Genomic DNA, 12,066 nt, shown 5'->3' with positions numbered 1-12,066 from the left:
TTTAAAAGATGAATTCGAGAACGTAATCTAACTAGGACCATCTTTATTGAGTCTGAACGGCGAAAATGAAAATAGATAGCAGATTGACTATTAACAAAAGTTTGCAAATTAGTAACGTGGTTCAAGCTCTCCGGGGCTAGCAAAATCAATAACGCATTCACAAGTCCTGAGGACCAGAAACATACTGAGAAAATACCGATTACTCCATTTGTCTAACTGATTTAGTATAACTAAAGGTAATAGTTCCATGTGTTACTATATTAAGTATTAAATGCCTCTTTAATTATTGTTTTTAATAAAGAGTCCACTCAGAGGTAGAAGCCAGCTGGAGAATCTTCAAGATAGTACGGGTTTCGGACATAAGCCACACATTAAATTCAGTTGAGGTAAAAATGCTCCGAGAACAAAATGTTTCAATTTGCCCGAAGTTGGTTACATTTCATCTACAGAATCTCCATTAGTAACCTCCTACTTCCTAGTCACGAAGCAAATGGAATCTGCATCAGCCTATCTAAGTCAATACTTGACCGTTCATCATTCATCCATAAAATAATCCCTTGCTTACAACATGTCAATCATACAGTCCTTCCAGCTCCCAAAAATCCATAAGGAAATCAACCATTTCCTGCCAGTTTTACATGAGCAGTCATAGTGTCATTCAAACAAATATATGAGGAGCATTGGCTTCTAAAAGCTCTATCACGCATACTTACAGCAAGCGGGATAGGCTTGGGCAATGGCTTGTTGCTCCCAAACAAACTATCATACGTAGCATTCCAACTGCAAAGCCAAAATTTCTTAGAGGAAGTACAGATAAAAATGATCCATTGACAATCATAGGCCCATAACAGAATATACGAGGAAGCTCAGTTCTCAGAATGTCTCGGTAGGAGCACATGAAAATAGGATTAAGAACAATAGGCTAATTTTATGTAATCATCTTAATGTCCCAATTACGCAAATCTCTTTTCCTCTTTTTGGATAAGGTAAGATATGTCCAAAATTCCAGTGGCAATTTTCTTTCAAACAAACGTTTGTTAGGGAAGGACAGTGGAAATGGACAACAATATTGGTGCACAAATTCGTGGCCACCAATAAAACAAGGTTCCTGATTATGCTTTCATCCCAGTGGTAAAGAGGATTACAGACCAGAAGGTTCTCCCCGCTGAAATATCAGCTAAATTTCTCTCTCCTTTGCATTCTTCATCCAATTATATTCATGATATTTCTCCCAATTCACCCATAGAGCACTAGTTCTAGCTATGCCAGCAGTAAGAACACAAAGATTGATCAATGGCTCATTCACTCTTGTTTATCATACTATAGAAATATTGGGAACAAAAAGAGCAGTTCCTGATGTGGCTCTTGAATTACATGTACTCCCCTGTCAAAGTTTTACGGCAAACAGTCTTACACACATTGAGGTTAATATCTCCCCTGTCAAAGTTTTGCGATGGATGTGTGGGCACACCAGGCGAGATAGGATTAGGAATAAAGATATCCGAGATAAGGTGGGAGTGGCATCGGTGGAGGACAAGATGCGGGAAGCGCGGCTGAGATGGTTTGGGCATGTGAAGAGGAGAAACACAGATGTCCCGGTGCGGAGGTGTGAGAGGTTGGCTATGGACGGTTTCAGAAGAAGTAGAGGTAGAGGTAGGCGAAGAAGTATTGGAGAGAGGTGCTTAGACAGGACATGGCGCGATTTCGACTTACCGAGGACATGACCTTAGATAGGAGGCTATGGAGGACTCAAATTAGGGTAGAAGGCTAGTAGGTAGTCCCACGTATCCCGTCGTACTAGTAGTCGCAGTTTTGATCTTCATTTTCCTATCCTTTGATTCGTGCAACTCTATGTTGGTCCTTATACCGCAATTATCATATTTATCTGTGGTGGCTACTGTTTCTTTTTCTCAGACTGCTTTATCATGGCCTTTTTGCTTTCGTTAGTTTCATTTTCTTATTGCTTTGAACTGTTTGTGCTTATCTGACTTTTCCTCATCATGTTTTCTCTTGAGCCGAGGGTCTTCTGGAAATAGCCTCCCTATCTTCCGAGATGGGGGTAAGGTCTACGAACATTTTACCCTCCCCAGACCCCACACTGTGGGATTTCACTGGGTATGTTCTTGTTGTTGTTGTTGTTGTAGTAGTCTTACACACACAGAGGTTAATATTTTACCTTGAAACTTAAAGGTAAAAATCTCAATTGGAAATAAAACAGAAACAAATTACAACAATTATACTTTGTGTTTGTTAATGACTATAAATTTTTACCAACTGAAGTAAAAATGAGGCTGATTGATCTCAAAAAAAAAAAAAAAATTAACTGGGGATGACACCCTTTTAAGCAAAAGCTAGAAGGGTGGTGAGTATAATAAAACCTAAAACTTAGGTGTCATCAGAAAGATGATGACAACACAAATTACTTATCCAGTTCTTAAATCCAATTAGAGAGTAATCTAAACATACAAGAAACCCACCTACTATATTCCACGTTTTTCTTATTTTTCTTTAGGTATCAAGCTAAAATTAAATGGTCACTCTACATGGAAACATTTCAGCGTAGGTAAAATATGTGTTAGATGTGAGTCCTTCAGAGTGTGGCATGTTACATGCCCACATTGGATTTTGACGAGCTCTAAAAGTATTCTTTACACAGTTTCTGCAGAAAAATTAAGTAAGATATCAAACCGAAGATAGGTTTGATTTAAGGATATAAACTTCCCTCCTCCATGAACCACTTGCACATTTGAAATCATTTCTATATACACTAGTTGGCTAGCCAGTTGCTAAGATCTAATTTATTTGAAGAGAAATAGAACATATAGCAACATGCTCTACACTTCAGTGATTCAGAGTTATTCTATGCCTTCAAAAGCGATAAAGTTAAAGGCTGGATATGGGCTATTGCAAAATGTAAAGCATTATTTACTCTCTGGATCAATAATTTTGCGAAATCTTTGAATTTTTCCTCAATGGGCAACTTATATGACAAGACTATTTACACCATAAGAAAAGAGATTAAGTTCAGCAAATTATAAAATAAAAACTAGTCTATATGCTGTCATGCCAGCAGTTTAGAACACCAAATGTGGAAGATCAAAAACTTCAGTACTTAAGACCATTAAATCACCGCCATTCAATGCTTACACCTAGTCCAAGAGATTTGTTCAGATTCCAACCGTTGCATGCATGCCTATCACCTATATGCGATGCCTCTATATCTTCTTTTTTTCCGATAGGTATATGTTTTGCCTCTATATCAAATAGAAAAATGATTCCACAACTACATAATGCCTCATGTTTCCAGTAAGAAGCAAAAGACCTGCTATTGCTATGTCATTACAAGCCAATCATGTAAGGCAGTACAGGGATCTAAGACAGACATCTCACTTTAGTTTAGGTTCATGAAGCTGTTGTGGTTGGTTGACATGCTTCTTGTGTCCTATCCACTGCTGTCTGATTTGGTTCCAGAGGTGTAGTCCTGACAAAAAATGTGTACATATAATAATTGTTGAAATAGACCTTTAAAAGATGATGATAGGAAAGCAATTATGTTAGGAAAATGCCTAAAATAATGTGTTGAGTCTAAACAGAACTTATCAGAGATGGACCTATTATCTTTTATATCTCTCAATGGCGTGACAGAATTCAATTTGGAACATCAACATCACTACGGTTAAGATATTTGGTATTTAAAGATGTCAGTAGTGATAAAGCGCCCCCCCCCCCCCCCCCCCCCCCCCACCCCCAAAACAAAAACAAAAACCAAAAAAAAAAAAAAAAAAAAAAGATCAAGCCTGACAAATTTAACAGTTAGACCTAAGATCAAATATCATAAAATTGATTTACTTACATTTGTTACTTATATTAACCATTAGTATAAACTAGCAAGTATGTTTCCACAAAACACAAGGTACGTCTAACAACAAAGCTAACACAAGATAAAACATGGACGCACAATGGAGAGTCAAATTTACCATGATTTCCAAATTCAGCAGGGTTGATTGGATTTGCAGTCACATGACCGTCATTCGTCGGGGTAGATCTACTAACTGATGAGTTAATGACTTGCGACTTACCTACACTTTTGTCCATGCCACACGTGCTGGCTGTCCAAAAGTCCTCCAATATTTTGGTACCTGTAATTGATGTTTCTGATCTTTTCAATGGCTCGTGAAGTGAGGAACTTAATTTTGGCTTATTATAGCATTCCAGCAACCACTGCTCTGTTACAGGTGATATTTGTTGTTAAATTCAACCAAAACACACACACACAAAAAAAAAAAGAGGAAAATATTGTCTTTACTGGAACAAAGTAAAAAATGAAGTAATATTATGAAAACAAATAGCCCAACAAATCAAGATTGCCTTTTACGTAGTTCATCACATTACATTTAGCAATGATCATAATGAGGTTCAACTTTCCGTAACATTAGACTTTGGCCTGCTACAATCGAAACCGTGCAGTGCTATCATTGACTGCTTCTAACTGGACCGGGACTTAGTACTATCAGATATTAAAGGCATGATAATACCAAACACTTGCATAAAAAGCCCCAGTCACCAGAGTATAGGATAGAGGACTGGGAACCAAGTGAAATAAAGAGATTGGTTCTCTCTTTTGGGAACCTGCTTGTCAGCCAACCTCCTTCTCCGGCAACTCTAAACTAATTACTTTAGATCATCAATCTCTCCAATCATTTTCCATGCCATCCCTGACATTATATTCTGATAAAAGACTTATCTCTTTCTTTCTTCAGCAAAGTCTCTTCTTTGCATTCCCTTTCTTCTATCAAACAGTTCTTGTACTTCAGAAGGTACTGGGAAAATCTGTCTCGGATGGAGGAACATTGATCAGCTATACTCGTACTTCGTCTTCCAAAATTTTAATTCTTATGGTAGATTAGCAGTATTGTATCAGTGAAAGGTAGAAAGAGGACCTTAGTGATAATCCCCAAAAGATGTTGGCTAGTGTCACGACCCAACCCCGTAGGCCGCGACTAGCGCCCGAGCATCCGTATCAAATATATTGTGGTGTTGATTGTCTCCATTTGCGCTTGCATCTCTCGCATCCGCTTCCCCCCTTTAAGGGGTGTACTTATACTATTACCCGATTGCACTTTGCCCCACGTCCGCATTTTTCAATTTTAATTAGGCGGCACTTTCATTCCGGCATTTGATCCCCTTGCCGTTCATCTACTCCCTTTCTTTCTTTTCCAAATATCATTGTGTTAGTACTTTCCAAACTTATCCTATAGTGAAAACAGCATTAGCTTGCCCTGTAACATTTGTACCATTTATCTTTCTTTTCACTTGAACTTCGTTACCCTGTCCGATTAATGCCTTCCACATACCGGCCACGAATTTGCCTTACACGTATCCGTCCGATATAGCCATGTATGGGATATTATACACACACGTAGACATATAACTGCTACCATCTCGCTTACAAAATATTTCCAAACACTATTCAAACTCACTCTAATTCTAAAGCTGTGATGCACCTTCTTTCTCTTCACCGGTCTAATCCGCCTCGGCCTACGCGACCTCTTAAGGTTTCCGCTCACTCCGTATATTCTAATTTCCCTTAGACCACTCTATCTTCCCCTTTGGCTCTCCTGTGTCTGACTTTATAGGATTTTTTTGTAAACTTCCCGGGGGGGTCACCCATCCTAAAATTTCTCTCACTCCAGCACGCTTAACCTTGAAACTCCGACGAAATACAGCGCTTTAATGCTAGTATAAGAGCGTCCACTTCACCGCATGACCTTCATTACCTAATCTGGAGCAAACTGAAGTCTTAACAGATTTCAAAACGCTCGCACAACACAATTACTATTTTAACCCTCTTTCAATCCTCAGTATTCACCTTTCACCTATGGACACCACTACTTTCCGTCTTAGACTTCCAAATTCCCAACGGTGGTGAACACACCTTAATCGCCATTACTTATAAATACTCGGCTATCGGCCTTTGGATTTCTGCTGACCGCTATTAAGTAACAATCGTACAGCAAACACACACACATAAAAAATATAAATTCCAAGAGTGATTCATATGCTCGTAGCCGCACCTCGCACACCTCGATCCGTCTACTCGCCAAAGCATATACGCGGTTCGGCTGACCGCTGGGTCCTGGGACTCCGCCGCGACCTCTACCGCGGCCCGCTGGTGTCGGCGTACCTTGCCCCATAGGACGCATGGCTACTGAAGAAGACGAACCAGCAACTGACCCAGTAGGCTGAGCTGCACCACCGGGGCTACCCCCATACGGACACTCCCTCGATGACTACGGCTCGCGCCGCAAGCAAAACAAAGACTCCGTAATACACCCGCACTCCCGACGGCGCCTCGCCGCACCGAGGGCACCGAGGCACAGATGGCCTCGACCGACTCGAACTCCCACGCACCCGTGAACTCCGAAGCCCCGGAGCTCGACCGCTCCCGAATACGCTCGTGGCCGTCAAATCTCCCCGCTTCCGGAACCGCGGGTGCACTCCGTGCCGGGCCGAGAGAATACCTAGTATACCGCCGAGGCGCCCCGCCTCGAACTCCTTCGAATAACCGGGCCGATCTAGCCCTTTGGCCGGCCCTCGTCGTAATCCCCCCCCCCCCCCCCGTCGGCCGACGCCCCCGTGTCTATCCTCCATCCCCTCGCGCAGTTCCGCACGGCAATATCCATACCGGCCGAGAAGCCATTATCGTGTAACTATCAACCAAATAACGATCCAGCCCCCATCACATATCGACGCATCCCCGTCCGTCATACGCCCACACACAGGCGCATATCTAGCCAATGAGTCAAACTCTAGGCTATACTCTCGAACACTCCCGCCATCCCCGCCCTCGCACGGCATCCATCAACTCGGCTCGCCGCATCTCTGGGGCGAAAATGGCCGCAAAGGCCTCCGCGAACTCATCCCAGCTGGAGGAGCACCCTCGTCCCTCGACATCTCCCACGACTCATACCAATTAGCCGCCACATCATGCAACCAGATGGGCCGCCGCAGTACCGCCCCGAAGCCAATCAACCGCAACGTACGCCGCATCCGCCGAATAAACTCCCGGGATCCTCCTCAAGCCACCCGGCAACTCTGAGGATTACGGTGCCGAAAATCACGGCCCTCAAACTATCACGTCGGGCATGCTCACCTCCTAATCCGTGCTCGTTAACCCTCGCCCGCTACCAATCTAGTCAACAACCGGACCGCATCTCGCATAGCCCTATCCTCCGCTCCCGGGCGAGGCCCGAGGCTCGTGTATCGAACCCTCGGGAGCTCGGCGCGAGCCGCCGACCCGGGCACTGCCGCCGCCTCCAAGTCCCCCGACAACGGCGCGTGGCGAACCGGTCGTCAGCACAACCTCGTGCACGCACGACGGCCCCGGTAACTCTCCGGCCCGGCTAGTCTCCCTCGGCCGTGTACTCGCTTCTTCTGCGCCCGGCTTCGAGGCATCGCGAAAACATGAAGTCGTTGGGGAGAGTCATCCCGATAAGCAAAGACAGCTCTATCGCACGATCTAAGATCGATGAAAGATAACATCCTAAATGTCCCGTAGTCTCCGTTTATAGACGCGGTGCACAACACACCGATAAACAAGACTCTACTAGACACGGTCCGTAGACATTCCGAGGACGAACCGCTTCCGATACCACCGTCACGACCAACCCCGTAGGCCGCGACTAGCGCCCGAGCCGGGCACTCGTACACATCCGTCCACTATAATCATACCATAGCAAACATAATAGGAACTTAAACATACGTAAAAGCACCTGCCGCGTATACATATATACATATCGTACATATAGCCCGGGAACATTCAAAACACAAACACATAACCGTACAAACACTACCCACAACCCACACATATACCTCTACGTACCTCTAAGAGTAAATACGTAATCATATGACGGACAGGCCCCACCGTACCCCCGAATAAACATACACATATACAACAAAAGAGTACCAAAAAATATGTGCTCGGAACAAGAAAGCACTCCAAGGCAAATTCGAATAGGAATCTGTTTACGCATCGCCAAATCGTGTATCCGTACTCGGGGCACGAAACACAAATTTCGAAGACAGGGAGGTCGGATTTTAGATACATGACCGAGCATGTAAAGCATGGAATACAAGAACGAATCGTATCAAGTAAGGAGTATGGAACGTGAGTACAAGAACTTAAACCACAAGTGCTTACCAAACACAAATCATGCATGTCCATGTCATAAACATAAGTAAATAATCATCATATACATATGCATATACATAACGTGTCCCGACCCTCTAGCCGAGGGACTCCTGAGTAAAGTCATTATATACGTACATATAGCGTGTCCCGCCCTCTAGAGAGGACTCGGTGAACGGAATCATCATATGTCATCCCGGCCACCATCCCCATATCATCACATCATCATATCATATATATATATATAGCGTGTCCCGCCCAAGTAAGGAACTCGGTGAATAATGCAGTGAGTGTGCACGAATGCGTGTCCCGGCCCGGACTCGGTGAAAGACATATCGAGCTTTGCACGAGCAGTAAGTAGCCGAGAAACCACATGCACATAAATCATCTTTAAGCTACGAATAAGTAAGTAGTCGACGCTCGAGAGTCAAAACGTAATCATATTAAGTCTTTCAAAAGTCGTCAAGACTAAACAAAGGAAAAATCTCGGGATCACGGATGTGCATCAAACCAATCCGCCCGCCCATGAAAGTTAAAGTCATTATACGTTATAGAACTTTACGAACGTTTCGAAGCAATCCGGCTCGTCTATGAAAGTTACGGACATTTTTGGACATAAGATCCTTTAAGAACAAAACCGTTTATACAACATTTTAAATTCAATCATATCAAAGACATAAAGACCATAGCTTGACCACATTAAGACGCCAACATTAAAGCAAATATGTATCATAAACATGCTCGAAACTTAAGAATGGAGTTACCTCGAGGCTCGTATCATAGCCTAATTACAACTAGACATGCCAAAGAAAGAAATGTGAGCTTCACATACCTCGTCCGCTCCCCTAAGCTAATCCAAACTTAAGTCTCGGCCGCCCACGATCTACAACAACATCATTATATACCAAACATTAGCTATAGACACTTAGAACTCCAATCCCAAACTAGCACTTTGTCTACGAAAATTCGGGCAAAGATTTCCCCTATAAACTCAACAACCCCGAGAATTCAACTCGGCCAAAATCATCAACAACAACACCAACAACCATACTAACAACATCAATAATCAATTCAAAACGCATTCTAACATTTGTAACTCTTTTCTATATAATTCAACATTATTCCATTTACATTCAATTCAACTACCAACATTCAAGCTAACGTCAACGCTCACATATTCAAATACTAGTCCGAGACCACTCAAACAAGTTTCAAGAACACTCTAAACAACCCGCACAATATTTCAAAAAACCTAAACAAAACACCATTTCACCCGAACCATTCCAAACCCGAGAACAACAACATCAACACATCCCTCTCTTCCAAATTCATGAATTACACCAACAATCCACACGTTGACAATGTCATTCTCTTAAATATAAAAATTACATTAAAAGCACATTAACTTCCAAATCAGCCCGTAACAATTACAATATCAACTTGAATCATTAAACTCTCATTTTCATCATAGAATCCATAATGACAACAACCAAAATACTAAATAAAATTAGTTCATTCTTAACCACACAAGGTGACCCATATTCGGCCACCACCACCACCACATACATATTTCATGATTCTCATCCATTTCTATACACTACAACAACTAAACATGCCATTAGAATTTAATTCATCACTCCTACCCAACACAATACGCACACACACAACAACACACACGGTCCACTTCACGCAATATTTCGAGTTTCATCCATTTCTACATACTACAACATGTACAAACCATGCATAACATATGGAAATGAAGATTAAACCTTACCTTCTTCACTCAATTTCTTCACTCGGCTAGGGTGGTATTTTGCAAGAATAAGAGTTTTGCTTGTTCCAACGTCTACTCCACGTTGTAGAGGACCTTCCAATTGGTTGATTGGCTAGAAGAAAATAATTTTTTGATCAATTTTGGTGAAGGTTCTTGTTCGGTTGACTATGGCCGAATGGCCTCGTCTTTTTCTCTCCAAGTTTCTTGAATTTTCTAAGGGAAGGTGATGAATAATATGATCAACATGTCATCTAATTTCATATATATTAAGCTTCCATGTGGCCATGGCCCACACCTCGTGTGCCGGCCACATGCCCCTTTAATTTTCAAGAATTGTCAACTTTCATTAATTCATTTTTAACCCCCAAAATTTCCTTAATATTTCATGCCACAAAATCATAAGCAACTTACGTCTTAAAACAAAATCGTGGTTAAAAGTCTTGACTTCGTATCCCGGAATAGTCTTGTCCCTAACTTATCGTAATTAACTCGGATTGTCCCAATGTATAAAATACGGGATATAACAGCTAGGATGAGATTGCTGATAAAAATATGGAATTTGTGGAGAAGGGTGTGTGTCGAATGGAGGTACTAGCTCAGAATCAGAAGAATGGAGTTACGCGCAGGTAGAAATAATCAAGAGCTGGACAAAGAACAATACTGAAATCCAAGAAAATAAAGTTGAAGATCGTATGGAGCTAGTCATAAGAAAAGATCCATTAAATCAAGTGGTAGTAAATACTTGCAGCACTGTCTGATAGGCCATTCTGGGGATATCTTACTGGCCGTAGTAAGGTGCAGAACTGGGTTGAGAAATCATGGAAGGTTCTGGTTTAGGTAAAAGTTAAAGAACTTAACAAAGTGTTCTTTTCATTTGAATTTCCATCAAGACAGGAGGCTCAAAGAATTAAAACGGGAAGCTGGGACTTCAAATTCGAAAGTTACACTTGGAATGGTGATCACTGATAAGTATGTGTCACCGGAAAAATGGTACCCGAACCATGTTAGGATTAAACTCCTCGGTTTTCCAGCATACCTCATGTGGTCCAAAAATATTTTCAGATAGATACGCGATAGATTTGGTTGATTGGTATAACTTGATGAAAAGACCAGTAATAAATCGCACATTCGATGGGCAGGAATGTGTGTGAAACAGAACTTCACTGCAAAATTTGATAGTCTCAATTGTTTTCTACATCCATTCTTCCTTGCTATCTAAACTGAATTATGTGTCTGTAGATATTGCATGCTTCAGTGCTCTACTAAGTTACTGAGAAGACCAGTTAGCATATATGGAACTTCCAATTGGAAAAAGAATTAGTTCTTTTCAAATGAGGCATCCACTGGCAAAGCAAGAATTTCTGACTAGAACCACTCTATCAACTCTTCAATTCTTTAATGAAGAAACTAAAGCATACAAAATCTGAAGTTTTTCTGAAAGCGAGCTTCTAGAATCCAGATATCAGAATTGTAAACGAATTAAATGATTCTTTTTTTAATTATTATTTGGTTAATTATAAACAAAATAAGTGATTCTAGGTCAGCCATTCTAAGTAAACGAGTTTAAACATAATTTCTACAATCGATTCCTCCAAATAGCTTTCGCGTCAAATGCCGCACAGTAATTAAGGGCTCCAATTCGCCAGGATTGTGAAAAATGGGCAGACGTAGAGAAACCCTAATTGAGTGGAAAAAGCAGAAATCTAAAACCCGAAGTAATGAATTTATGATACGGAAGAAAATATTTACCACATGCACTCAATGGACGAATGGAACAACGTTGCCACCATAAACACCGTCCAATTTCCAGGAAACAAAATTCTCGTGGTGCTTTTTGATTAAACTTTAGACGGCTTTTTTTCACGCTTCACCTGCCGGTTTAAGTTTTCCTTTCAGACTCATTTTAACTTTCTTTTCTCGTTGACCCTGTTAGTTTTATTTATCTTTTCCCGCTCGCGCCTTATTTTTCCAACGCAAATATGAAGCACAAAGATATCAATCATGGAGCCGTTTGGATATGAGATGAAATCATGAGATGAAATCATATTTGGATATGTAATTTAAATTTTTTAAGTTGTATTTTTTTCTTATAGATATAAAAAAA

At 41.4% G+C, this 12,066-nt stretch overlaps 1 protein-coding gene across 5 annotated transcripts; it reads right to left on the bottom strand.

Annotated features, from left to right (window-relative positions):
* Window positions 1–367: 367 nt before the first annotated feature.
* Window positions 368–11,908, bottom strand: LOC132044749 (uncharacterized). 5 transcript variants are annotated; one of them, XM_059435255.1, is made up of 5 exons: window positions 11,712–11,908; window positions 4,080–4,139; window positions 3,391–3,481; window positions 714–780; window positions 368–625 (listed from the first exon to the last, which is right to left on the bottom strand). In XM_059435255.1, the coding sequence occupies exons 2-5, from the start codon at window positions 4,093–4,095 to the stop codon at window positions 572–574; spliced, it is 228 nt and encodes a 75-aa protein (XP_059291238.1). In that variant the 5' UTR covers window positions 4,096–4,139; window positions 11,712–11,908; the 3' UTR covers window positions 368–571. The 5 variants fall into 5 exon arrangements, with proteins under 5 accessions (XP_059291238.1, XP_059291237.1, XP_059291236.1 ...); XM_059435254.1 differs by having other exon boundaries at window positions 4,080–4,226; window positions 11,712–11,906; XM_059435253.1 differs by having other exon boundaries at window positions 3,978–4,139; window positions 11,712–11,896.
* Window positions 11,909–12,066: the final 158 nt, after the last annotated feature.

Source organism: Lycium ferocissimum, unplaced genomic scaffold, assembly GCF_029784015.1.
Source record: "Lycium ferocissimum isolate CSIRO_LF1 unplaced genomic scaffold, AGI_CSIRO_Lferr_CH_V1 ctg518, whole genome shotgun sequence".
Lineage (NCBI taxonomy): Eukaryota > Viridiplantae > Streptophyta > Magnoliopsida > Solanales > Solanaceae > Lycium > Lycium ferocissimum.
Note: the sequence above shows the minus strand (reverse complement) of the source record. Positions and strands in the feature narration are given on the sequence as shown.

Coding starts and splice junctions, on each gene's coding strand:
- LOC132044749 (XM_059435253.1), bottom strand. CDS start 4,095: ATGGACAAAAGTGTAGGTAAGTCGCAAGTCATTAACTCATCAGTTAGT. Junction 781..3,390: donor CTTCATGAACCTAAACTAAA/GTGAGATGTCTG, acceptor TTGGCTTTGCAG/TTGGAATGCTACGTATGATA. Junction 626..713: donor CCAAGCCTATCCCGCTTGCT/GTAAGTATGCGT, acceptor TAAAACTGGCAG/GAAATGGTTGATTTCCTTAT.